This window comes from Callorhinchus milii, unplaced genomic scaffold (assembly GCF_018977255.1).
Source record: "Callorhinchus milii isolate IMCB2004 unplaced genomic scaffold, IMCB_Cmil_1.0 Scaffold11, whole genome shotgun sequence".
NCBI classification, from domain to species: domain Eukaryota; kingdom Metazoa; phylum Chordata; class Chondrichthyes; order Chimaeriformes; family Callorhinchidae; genus Callorhinchus; species Callorhinchus milii.
The window spans coordinates 10,308,462-10,321,330 of NW_024704752.1; the positions used below are offsets into that span (position 1 = coordinate 10,308,462).

General features: G+C 40.9%; 1 protein-coding gene across 4 annotated transcripts in view; it reads right to left on the reverse strand.

The window, feature by feature from the left end:
* Positions 1 to 10,583: 10,583 nt before the first annotated feature.
* Positions 10,584 to 12,869, reverse strand: part of yeats2 (YEATS domain containing 2) — a 52,966-nt gene continuing 50,680 nt past the window's right edge. For all 4 annotated transcript variants that reach the window (XM_042339113.1, XM_042339111.1, XM_042339112.1 and 1 more), the window contains one exon: positions 10,584 to 11,173. In XM_042339113.1, the coding sequence (XP_042195047.1) occupies positions 11,047 to 11,173 (127 nt within the window). In that variant the 3' untranslated portion in view covers positions 10,584 to 11,046. The remainder of the gene's footprint in view (positions 11,174 to 12,869) is intronic.

A 12,869-nucleotide genomic window follows, 5' to 3' on the forward strand; every position in this document is an offset into this window, starting at 1 on the left:
AAATGATCCCCATTGGAGCCTCTCAGTTTGGATGGTGGGGAGTTACAGTAACATTTGCTCTCCTCACGGCTCTTCCTGTGGGGGATGCAACTCGACCCAGTAATTGTGAGAGCAGTGCTCAATATCTACATCATTCAGGACTGTATGTGATCTTTAACAGGAAGCATTCATCCAGTAAACACTAACAGTTTAAATTGCTTTGGCCTCTTACCAAGCAATGCCAACGAAGCTCAGTGAACATCCAATAGGATCTTTTTAACAAACCCGCATGCAGGCTTCCTATTATTCTCGGGGGTGAAAGTAATCCATAGTGACAGTCCCATCTGCCAGGTACTGAGGAAAAGAGATATCCAACCATTGATAGAAATATAACCATCCTCATCTCCTTTGACTAAATCCCTGTTCAGCTATCAATGCAATTCTGCATTTCAAACTGATTTTCTTAAAATCCATTTGGAATTCCTTATGGAGCAAGACATCTAAAGAGATGGCAAACTTTTCATCTTACTCTCAAAGCCTTTTTTTAATTCATACAATTCATTAAAGGATTATTTCTGCTTGAGGCACTATTACAAAGCAGTGATCGCTGAAGGCTGGGTTAATGCAGTACATTAATGCCCAAAGTGATTCACAATTTCACTTTTTTTTGTTCATGGAGACAAACTACAACTCAGCATCATAGGATGCATGGCTGTATATGAGGGGGGGAGGGAAGAGAGATCTACAGTTTTGTTAATCATCTCAATGTAATTCCTTCATTTTACAGGGATACGATGAGTTAGAAACACCAGATAACACTGGTTCTAGATACAGTAATCTATCATATCATTAATATAATTGACCCCCTCCCCCAATAAAGTAGTTGCAGTTTAGCTTGCGATCTCAGTTTTCTTCAAGTCATCAGAGGAGTGGAAGGGAATCAAAGCCAGGTTTTATAAATAAGGTCATAGAGTATAAAATCAAAAAACCTGTGTAAATCATTAGTTAGAATACAACTATAGAGTATTGCTTCCAATTTTGGTTACCCCATTTGGGAAACGATGTCAGAACTAATAAAGAAGGTGCTGAGGAGATTTACTAGACTGATATCAAGGATGAATGGTTTGACCAATGATCTGACAAGTAGAACTGGCCTATTTTCATTGGAATAGATGGTTGACGGGAAACCTGCTAGATATTGTTACAATTATAAGTGGTTTTATAGAATAGATGGGAGGAAATTATTTGGACTGCTCGGGATTCAATGACGAGAGGGCATCAATTTAATTCACTTTGCAAGAGGATAAAGAAGGCTATCAGGAGAATTTCTTTTACACAGAGAGTTGTTAGGATGTGAAGTGCCTTTCCAGGTATGGTGGTCAAGGCAGATTCCATATCAACAGAGGAATAATCTGCAGGGATCTGGGGTAAAGGCAGGTAAGTGGGACTGAATGGATTGCTCTTCCCAAGAGCCAACACAGACACCTGAGCTTCTTCTGTGCTATAAATTCCTTTGCTTTTTTGATTATGACACAAGCTTAATATTTACCAAAAATGGGCCAAACCTCACATTATGATAAGATTAAATTAGTGGAATTTACTGGTTATCTGGATGTCGAGATCGGAACAATCAATGATCAAGTGATTTCACCATTGAGACCATATAAGATGTGCACAGATCCACTATGGCAGTCTCAGGTCCAAGCTCTTACTTAAAAAAAAGCCATTCTTGTTAATGTGGAGTCATCCTCCCAGTATATGTTTAAATTGACACTGCTACACAATGAGCTGGGCAGGAAGGCACCGCTTGCTACAACTGTAGGGGAATCTGGGATGGTGATACAGCAAGGAATCACTAGGCTCTACTGATATTTAAATGTTCTCCTTCAAGACCCATCTCAATACCCTCCTCTTTGACCGTGCCTTCGGTCACCCTCCTTACTCCCCTGCTCTCCCTGATCCGACCACCAGCTCGGTTCCGAAACACTGATTGTCCAGCACCTTTGGACGTTCTTCCGACGTGAAAGGCACTATACAAATCTAATTTTGTTGTTGGTGGAGGTGGTGCAAGTGATATAAAAGTGAATGCAGCCACCTAGCCTGGTTTAGGTGTAAGCCAAATCCAGGTTTTCATCACATTTCCCCATGAATCAGACAGTCGTCACTTTAAACTAATAGGGTGGGAGTAGATCAACACCAAAGGCATATATAAATTTAGAGGGAATCTCTGTCCCAAATTTCTGATTGCCTTTTATACCCAACAGCTGCTGTTTCATTTGATAAAGTTAACACAATCCAATTTGGCAGCCGTTTGCCCCTCTGTAAATGCCAATGCCTTAAGTATCACTTTTTCTAATAGAATTATAGGTGTCCGTTGCATTCACACAGATTAGATGAGAGTGAGATTTAGATTAAATTAGACAAGAGTGTGGGAGAGAATTTGTGTGCAAGAGATACAGGTGGTGAAAGTGCAAGAGAAAGAGTAAGGCACAGACAGATGTAACAATGAGACAGTGAAAAAGAGTAAGCGAGCAAGATTCTGAGTTAGACTGAGTGAAAGACAACGTGTGAGACACCATGTGTGACAAAGAAACAGTGTAGCACACAAAGTGTGAGAGAGACTAAGAGACTGATTGTGAGATGCTGTGTGTGTGTAAGAGAACAGATAAAGACTCATACAGGGAGAAAGAGCACCGTGAAATAACAGATAATAAAAAGCTTTTGACGCTCAGTTCAGTCTGGTTGAGCCAAAGTACAGAATGGTGCATGTTGTAAAAAGCTTGGATATTGAGCACCCAACATACTTGGCCCAGGGCATATCTGAATCTAGTTCATCTCTTATCTGGTATCACAGCTGTAGCTTTTCCTCTCGGCACAAAGCTTCTAAAACAAAGCAGCGTTGCACTGTGAAATACTATTGCACAATTACACTGTGACACACCTGAGCTACACTATAACACACTTGAGTCTGTTTGGAGTTTGGGAGGGAGAATGAGAAATTTTCAGAGAAGCAATAATTAGTGAATTATTATTACATAAACACCATGTGCGTTATAACACGCCTGTGTGATTATATAATAAGAATAATCCTTACATTTGATAAGTGCCTTATCACGTCTTCGAGATGTCGGAAGCGCTTCACAGGATACACTGCAAAATGCAGTAACTGTATTTTGTGGGCGGATATAAAAATTTGTTACTGACTAACGTGTAACTGTGAGGTACAGTCATGCTCCTCCGTGGGTGAGCTAAAGCTCGTTACGGAAAGGTTCAGCTAGGTTTATTATCCACCCCTAATTAACTGTATTAAGAGCCTATGCTGTCTCCCAGGCATGTTATTCCTTTGTAACCTGTATTGAAATCACACATAAACATACGAAAAACTACTGTTCTTTGTCTAAATTCAAGCTGTAACAGCATCACCGCCACTCCGTAGGGACTGGAAAAGGTTAAAAAAAATCCCTCCTGAAATAAATCAATCAATCAATCACTGCGCTGCCTCCTGCCTCCAGGGTCACAGTGTTGCTGGTTGCATTATTCTCTTGCCCCTTGACAGGTTATTTGTGTTTTACTGGAAGACAGATTGCACGCGTGTTCACGATTACTTAGTGAGGAGGTAGAGCACAGAATCCAGCTTTACTGCGGTACATTGATCTGTGCTCTCCCCCTCCCCCCACACATATACACACCCCCATCCCACCAGCCAGCTGTGGAATATTCAGAATACATTTGGGAATTAATCTTTTCAGTCCCAAAACAGACAATGTTTAATAAGCAGTTGGGTCAATTTGCAGGGCAGGAGATACATACCTCTTCCCCCCCCACCCCCTCTCCCCCTTCCCCCACCCCTCTCCCCCTTCCCCCCCTCTAGGACCTTAAACAAAATAAGCTTTCACTGCAAGTGCTGCAGTCTGTGCCGGTGTCAGTGGTTCACTCTACCAGGATGCGGCGGCTGCAGAATGAGACGTTTCCTAGCAACACAAGGATCCCGTTTATCATTCCTGGCACCGCATTAACACAGGCTTCTTTTCATCCTCTCCTTACCAATCAGCTTTGCCCAGACCAGCCTGCCGCAGTCCACAGCTGCAGCAGCTGCCATGGATGCCCTAAGCAGAGCAGATTTAAATACATCTCAGAGCATTGTTACACACAGTGCCACAGGACAGATAGGGAGCGTTCAATGCAATGCTCATCCAAATAGATGCCCATTATAGACAAATAATGGACGAATGACATAATCATTATTTAATCTTGCTGGATCAATTTCAATCAATGGGTCAAATAAGGTTTCTGTGCACTTCCCCAATGGGTAACTTTACCGCCTGATGCAGCAGGAAGCCAGACAGAGCAGAAAAGTCTTAGGTTCCGTCGCCAGTTTATACTGTATTACCTGGACAATGAGATAAAGTTGCTTATAGTAATAATAATAACCTATAATCATCGGTGCAACTAGGATTGTTATTAAGACTATGAGAAATGGTTTGACAAAATACCCGGTGAACAAAAATATCAACCTCCTGCAAAAGGTGGCTATTTTAGGAAGTTCGAACATACTAAGAAAAGTAACATCCATTCATATGTAACATAAGCAGTGTTATTGATCTGGCTGACCCATCACTGAAAAACACTTAGAAAATAACTCTACAGATTGACTTAAAGCATAATAACGTAATAATACCAGCATTTGGTACAGCCTTGTCCAGAGGATGTCTCAAAGTACTTCACAGGAATATCTGTAAAGCGTCCTGACTGTATTTTGTATGCGAACGGGGCAACCAATTTACACACAGCAAGTTCCCTCAAATGGCCTCAGCGCATCTGAGCTGGGGTTGGGATAACAATTCAGCCAAGGTTGCTGTTCCTGATTATGATTCAATGACCCCTGCCCTCTTGCATGTGTGCAGACTTTGGGTGAGGAATTCAACTCAGCTGTAATGCCTTCACCATAGGCAATTACACACCATTGAGGTTCACAGTATAAATCGAAAGTAGAACATCCAACACATTTGCAATCATACCCTGGAATGAGTCACCTATTTCATAGAGAGGAGGCCAATATGCAGCAGGAAATCAATATTTTATTAAGGTAAAAAAATCACCATTCACAGATTGATTCTGGTGCTAGAACAGGTTGCAGATAAATGCCATTGTGATCACATCAATTTGAAGGAATCAGAGTTTATGATTTCATTGCCTTTAATGTTCTGCACTGCTGGAAGATTCTGAGTCCAATTGCTGCAGTTAACACAACATATTTGGGAAGTTCCTGTTTATTAGGCCGCTCCTGTGAGATCAACAACATTGCGGTTTTCATGAATAGTGCATTTTATTAGCTATTTCCCAGGAGAACTTTTCCAATTAGAACCACATCAGGGAGTTGCTTTCTATACATGCTCTGTGTCAGGCTATCAAATATACAAAGCTTGAGGTTACATTTGTAAACTGCAAAGCAAACCTGACACAACAGCACCAATTTGTAGGGAATGAAAACAAATTTCCACTTGATGTTCCAGATTGTCATTCTTTTGATTTTTTCCTTGTCAAACCCTCTTTCCAGCCTCTAATCCCCCCACCCAACCGACACCACAGACCCATTCTACAAGGTGTTTACAAAGTCCTGTTACCCCTCCCTGTTTTTTCTCATACATCTAATTGTTATTTTCTGCTGTAGATAAGTTGAGTGTAACAATGTGCGATACCAGTAACTTCCTAATCACCCCATCCATGATACAAAAGATGTCGCACTGAACATGGGATGGATCGTTATCTGTCATGAAATGATAGCGCTCACACTGTCCTCTGGATGTCTAAATACAGTTAAACACTTGTACTGAATACAGTCAAATACTTCTAAATACACTTAGCAACATTCTTCCACACGTTTCAGTTGTTGGTCAGTGCACTGTAGTAAAAAAAATGAGGATATCATGACTTTGTGAACATTCTGTAGATAAGGCAGGATAAGAAAAACATATTTGTGCTGTGACATTCTGCCAAGAAAGCAAATGTGACCATGAGAGAGCCAGGGAGAGCGCGGTCAGACACCGAATGGGAAGAGAAAAAACCCCACAAAATACTGCAGATGCTGGAAATATGAAACAAAAATAGAAAACATTCAGCAGGTCAGGCAGCATCTATGGAGAAAGGAAAGTGAGTCAAAGTTTCGAGTCGTTCTGACGAAGGGTCATGGACCCGAAACGCTGATTCACTTTCTTTTATCCATAGATGCTGCGTGACGTGCTGAGTGTACCCATAAAAACCTTATGTTTTTGTTACTGAATGGGGAGAGCCAGGTGTTTCTCTGAAAGATGGAAGTGTACATGCTCCACTGAAAGGGAACACAGAGCAAAATTCTGCTACTTATTCCTGACCAGAATAAAGCTACTTTCATCCAGCACCAGTGATTTTCACTGAATTCCCTTAATTCCTTATATACCATCCTACTGCTTGTTTAAACAGTCTATCTCTCAACAGAAAAGCACTGAATAAGCAATACATATTTCCTTAGTAACCACACTACTACCAATGAGTTTGTGAGCATAAGAGGCAAACCCACCAATTGAAATGACAGTATTTACAAATCCAATAAAACAGCCCAGATCACCTTCAGCACAAATGATCCGATAGCATTGCAAGCTCCATGACATTTACTACACACTCCATCATCAGCACTTCATTTAGGAATTTTTTAGAATCTTAACAATAATCCTTACATTCGGTACAATGAAACTGGATAAACCAAACCTAAGCTGCTTTGAGATTTCGTTGAGTTACATTATACCAAATTTAGGTATGGCGTATCAAGCTAATCGAGTGATTCTTACAACAGTGAGGCTTCACTCTGATGTCCCTATGGACGAACGGCCTGTCAGAATGACCAGTGAATAATGACCACCTAGGCTGACATACTGGGGGACATCACTACAATTTGAATCAACAAGAAATACCCGGGAGCTATGATTTAAGAGGCTAGCATTTGCGGATCCAAGCACTCTGTATCCAGCAGACAGAAGAAAGAAATCAATGCTTTCAGCAGTGGAAGAAAATGGATTAAAAATGAGGATGATTTATCTTAATTATTAACATTCAAATTATCAAGGAATACTGTGGAGTCCTGTAACATATCTGTTAGAGCACTCATCTTGCAAACAAGAAGACTTGAGCTTGATTCCAGGCAGAGCGAAACCTTATACAAGTGTACTTTCTCCACACATCCTTGCTTTCCTAGCAGTAGTCGATTGGCAGATTGATTTTTTGGGTGTAGTAATCCTTCAAAAAATAATTAAGAAAAAATAATTTGTTCACTCAATCCATAATTGTTTGTGGGTCACTACTGTGCACAATTTTTCACCAACAAAATATACAGACAATTCACCTTGAAGTATATTCTGCGAAGAGCTTAGAAACGTCTCAAAGGTGTTATTATTAATATAATCAGTATAAATAGAATCCTTTCTCTTTTGGATGACTGCAGAATCTCCTGATGCTGCGCAATCTGAAGTGTCTCTGATAAAAGGAAAAACAAAGTAAACTCCCTTCCCCAGCATTACGCAGATTTTTGGTTGAACATCTCGTTCAGTGAGAACCTGGTCACTACAAGTTAAAGGCAAGTTGGATGTTTTAAAGATCGAGACTCTGTATAACTGATTGTCAGCTTTAAGCAACTGGAAGAAAGTTTTCCTAAACAAAAATGAGTAGATTTAGCAAAACGTTAATTAGGTTTCAGTTGCTCAGGGAGATCAGATTAATTACAACGCAACCCTCCCGCTGTCATGGATACTGTAAATGACTGTTAAAACAACCTCCCCCATCCCTGACATTTAATCAGATACAGGCGGTGCCTCATTTTCAAAGTGTGTGTGGGTGAATGCATAGTGTGCCTTTGCGTGTGTCTTGTGGAGTGTAATGATATTAGTCATCACTATAATTTGAATCAACAAGAAATGCCTGCGAGGCATTACAATTTTAAAGGCTAGGATTTGTGGATCTAAGTTGTTCAGAAGCATTCTTGAGATTGTATTACTTTTACAAAGCACACTTCCTCAGTTGACGGGTGAGACTGCAACCTGTGTCCTTGGCTCTGTCAATCCTCAGTACTAGCAGCATTGAGTCTGGAGTAGACATTATCCAATATTTAAAAACGGAGTGAAACGCAAGCTCTTACAAATTGGATTGATGTGCTCCTACAAATTAACATGGAGGAAAGGGGAATTCATCCTGGCCAGGGCGAAACCTTAGGCAAATTTCCTTATTCCATTCTGCTTTCAATCTTACCTAGGTGGTGCTGAATGGAAGTACAGAAAAGGTTGGGAGAAAAGGTTTGCAGACCAGTCACTGGGGTGGGGGGGGGGGGGGGGGGGCAGGGAATCCTCCCACTCAGATCCTGTTAATGCTGCAAGCCAAAGCCCTGATGGGTAGGGTGGTCCCAGCTGGACAAGTTGCAGGAATGCTTGCCAAACAAAACTATGGCTCCTGCCAACCTTCACCTAATGCTTTCTGGAATTGGGTAAGCAAGATGTGTCCCTCCAGGGAGATAGTCTGCATTCCATTCCAATAATCAATCTCTGGGATTTTCATGTGTAGGTAGGATGCATGGAATTCTGTTTTAGTTTGGATACTCTTAAGCATGGTGATGGACACCCGACTAACCACATAAAAAATGTTAAACCCTGCGGTTATCAGCCCTCCTGGATACAGAGGTGCATTAACAGGAACCTACCCACACTCTGTTGAGAAAATAAGTCAGAGGAACAGAGGATCAGGGGAGTTTAAGTAGAGAATAAAATTTTAAAATACAAGCAAAAATAATATCTGTAAAATTAGTGGGAGATTGCTTCCCCTGGTTGGAGAAACTAAAACCAGGAGTCACAACCTTAAAATCAGAGGCCAGCCCTTTCGCACTGAGGTGAAGAAGAACTTCTTCACTCAAAGGGCGGTGAATGTATGGAACTCACTGCCCCAAAGGGCTGTTGACGCTCAGTCCTTGAATATATTCAAGACTGAGATAGATATATTTCTTATTGCAAAAGGGATTAAGGGTTATGGGGATAAGGCAGGGTCAGGTTATTAGGAGTTAGATTAGAAGATCAGTCATGATTGAATGGCGGGGCAGGCTCGAAGTGCTGAATGGCCTACTCCTGCTCCTACACGTTATGTTATGATTCAATCCTGAGACTGCCCCTCCTCTGAGTTTGGAAATGATCAGATTAAAAAGTTTCCTATAATTTTCTGAAAATTGCACATCATGAATAAAACATTATAATCTGCTGCTACTGAGTGAAATGAGGTAGAGGAATGGGTATCTGCAATAATGCAGCTTCCAGGGCAGAGTGAACAATGTATCATTGTTACAGGACCAAGTAATTGCACTGTGCACACAGCCTGATACCCAGCAGTGAAGAGTATCCACAAAATATGCTTAACTAAGGGATTAGTGAAAGTGGTAGCAAACCATTTTTTGGAAAGCAGGATGTGTTTTAAAATCAATTTCAGTCCTTAACAATGAGTAGAGCTAATCCAACTACTAAAGAATACCACACATTTCTCTTTTTACTTAAATTTCAGTTGTGGAACAATATTGGGGATGTGTTCTTCCAAGTCCTGCTGACAATCCTGACTGACTGTTCCATCACCAGCAGTGCCTTGAAGTACTGTGGACTCGCCTGGCTCAGGAACCAAATTTATCAATGCAATAGTGACAGAGGGTTGACTTGATTCCAACCTTCTGTTGTCGAACATGTCATCGCGGAGCCAGAGTATCTCCATGGAGATTCTGCTCACTTCCTCCGAAAGAGGATAGTTACTAGTTGGTTACTTGACTTCTGACAAGTGCAGGCTTGAACCTTCACTGGATGGGTATAAGGTACCGGGAACTCCCTGCAAGAAGTTTCAGCATGGATGATCACAGTGTGGAACATCTAGTTCAAAATAAGAACCATAAGGCCATACTATTTGTCTTCATTGGGTAAATAGTATGGCCTCTGTACTTCCAGCCAATTCACTACATCCTCGCAGGAAGCTGACCTAGAAATTGAAGCACAATTCTTTGTATCCAGTGGATAGCCAGTGACAGTGTTTTACTCACTTATTCAGACATTGATGAAAATGATTTATTAATATCCAACCTTTAGAAACCTCTAATTGCATTGGAATTAAAGTAATTTCCTTTGCAAATTGCTGCACTGTACAATAAAAAAGATTAGACTATGCTGGTTGGTCTATGGATTTCTTATTTTAAAAAAATCTGCTGAGTGATTTTTTGTGCTCATTCATGTGAGGAAATGGAACACGATCTATAATGTCCCCTCAAGTACTGTGAGGCCAGATGCAGCACAGGTAGTGTGGTTTAGGCAAGACCCATAGTGTCTGCTCCCCAGAAAGCCTTACATAGAATTAATTAACAACCACCTTAGCCATTTACTGCAGCAAACAACAATCCACAATTGAGCAAGACATTGGACTCCATCACATTACACTTACTAGTCTACAGTCTTCTAACAATCTTGTGGTGGGGGGGTGGGAGAGGTGGAAGAGGGGTAATACCTTCAACTAGCGCAAGTGCTTTGCAGGTTTGTGTGGTATTGCAGGCATGGTTGCGAGTCTCGTTCATTTTAATAGAACTTTATTTAATCAGCTGCTTTATTAATTCAGCTGCACTCTTCCATGTTCTTCAATCTTGGTTCAGTTGTTGGGTTTGTATTCTTGATGGTCATTATGTAAAACTTGCCATTAACATTGTAATCAGGTGGCTGCCATCATTTCCTCTCCCACTGGTCAACAAAGTGAAAACATGAAAACTGTGTTGCAGTAAGAGAATCTTTGTGTCCAGCTGGCTAATCACTGTGAGTACAGCAAACTCCTTCACAATCCGGTTACAATCTGGAGCTTTCAGCCCATAGTGTTAGCAACAAGTTACAACAATGGCCACTACAGTACTCGATATTAAAAAGTCATTCTGTATAATTTGCTGTGGGAGTGACACACACCACAAACATACTGGTGTATGAGAGTGACAGGTGCTGACAAGCTCCCAAGTCTCTGGTTCAGAGCAGGGATGGGGGATAAGTGTCAGCGTTCCTGTTCCAAAGGCTGCTGTTCCATCAGGATACCCATGTACTTGTTTGTGAGGAAGTCGCAACCTGGAATATTGCAGATGGCCTGGTGAATGTTTGTTACACTCAGCTCTTTGGGTGTTCTGAAGAAATAAAACACAAAAGGCTTCATTATTTTCAAGCGGATCTTTTCTTGTTTGCCTTGTATTTTTTTCTTATCCTGACTGAAGCATTCATTCAGAATTGAATAATCCACAACCCAGTAAACACTCAGACAAGCTTCAGAGTCATCAGACTTTACGTCCCTGGCCAACTACACCCTTTATAGAAAATCCTTAACATTTAATAATAATATCTGATTATTTGTATCTGAAGAACATTTAGAGTAACTATCAAAGCTCCTTTGTGTAAAGGAGTGTGCGACCTTGTAAAGCAATCTTAGCAAAGGGTGCAGAGCTTGACTTTTGTATCTCTTTATAGTATAGAACTTTGAAAAGAGAAGCAGCTCTGAAATATGAGCTTTGCACATGCTTACACAGTGGGCGGATTCCAAAAGACCAGAGACAACACACTGTCTGACACAATCTCAAGACAATTTTTGTTTTCAGTTCATTAGCCTGTCTGCTCTCTGGGAACAGTCCATGTGGGTTCTAGCTCGATCTTCACTTCCTCTTATAAACTACAAGTGTTTAAATGACAAGCCAGTTATCACCTAAACACCGATTCTAATTTGATCATTTTCTCGCCTACACTTTTCATCTTTCAAGGTTCACTTGTACGATGTGTCTTGATCCTTCCTCTAAATTTGATCCAGTACTCTTACAACACTAGGTTCAATAGGTTTTCCAAGCCAGTTTACAAACTGGAATGCATTGCCTGAAAGGGTGGTGGAAGCCAATTCGATAACAACTTTTAAGAGAAGTAGATAATTATTTGGGGAGGTCAACTTTACAGGGCTATGGGAGAGCCTGGGGGAGTGGGATTGAATTGGATAGCTCTTTTCAAAGAACCGGCATGGACACAATGGGCCGAATGGCCTCCTGTGCTGTATAATTTTATGATTCTATGAACACACTTTGAATAAACATGTTAAAATAAAGGCCAAAGAAAAATGTCAAGTTAAATTGGAGCTCTTACTGAAAGCTTGATTTCGAACAGGAATACTAATGTAGTCACTCTAGATGAACCATATTGCTTTTAAGTGAATCAACACTGTCTGTCAAAAGTCCTCCCACTTCAAACTGTGTCACCATCTGCCAACGTGTTACATAAAATCTTTAATAAGCAACCCAATTTAACTGAGAACTACTGCCCTGTGGTTTACTCCTGAATCAAGAACAGTACCAGCCAGCTCCAAACACGTTCCTAGCCAAGAATGAGAAAAACGATTTCCTGGCAAATTCTGTGTAATACCCGGTTTAGAAGCACTAGTTTAGAAGCAAGTTCTTAAAAAGGCTCGAGTATGGTCAGTTCAATCTAAATTGTTTTCTTTAGATCTAAATGGATCAAGGTGCTGCAATATGGAATTGCTTTTAAGTTGCAATGGTCTATATTTGCGAGGATGTACTTACTATACAGAGTTTCTATAAGAAATAAGATTGCACGGACTCAAAGTGGCCAAGGGGATCACCTAGCAATATAGAAGGCTGCGGAATTGGACTGTGTTGAGTTAGCTCAGCTCAGCCTGGATGTAGAAGGGCTGAAAAAGATGACCTCAGGTACCTTGGTCCATGGGGTGGTGGGGAAATCAAGCAACGTTTTTACTGCTGATTACTATAAGGCGCTCTCCGCAGCGGAAAGTATATTTCAATGAAGATTGTGTGAAGACCAGATCGGGTT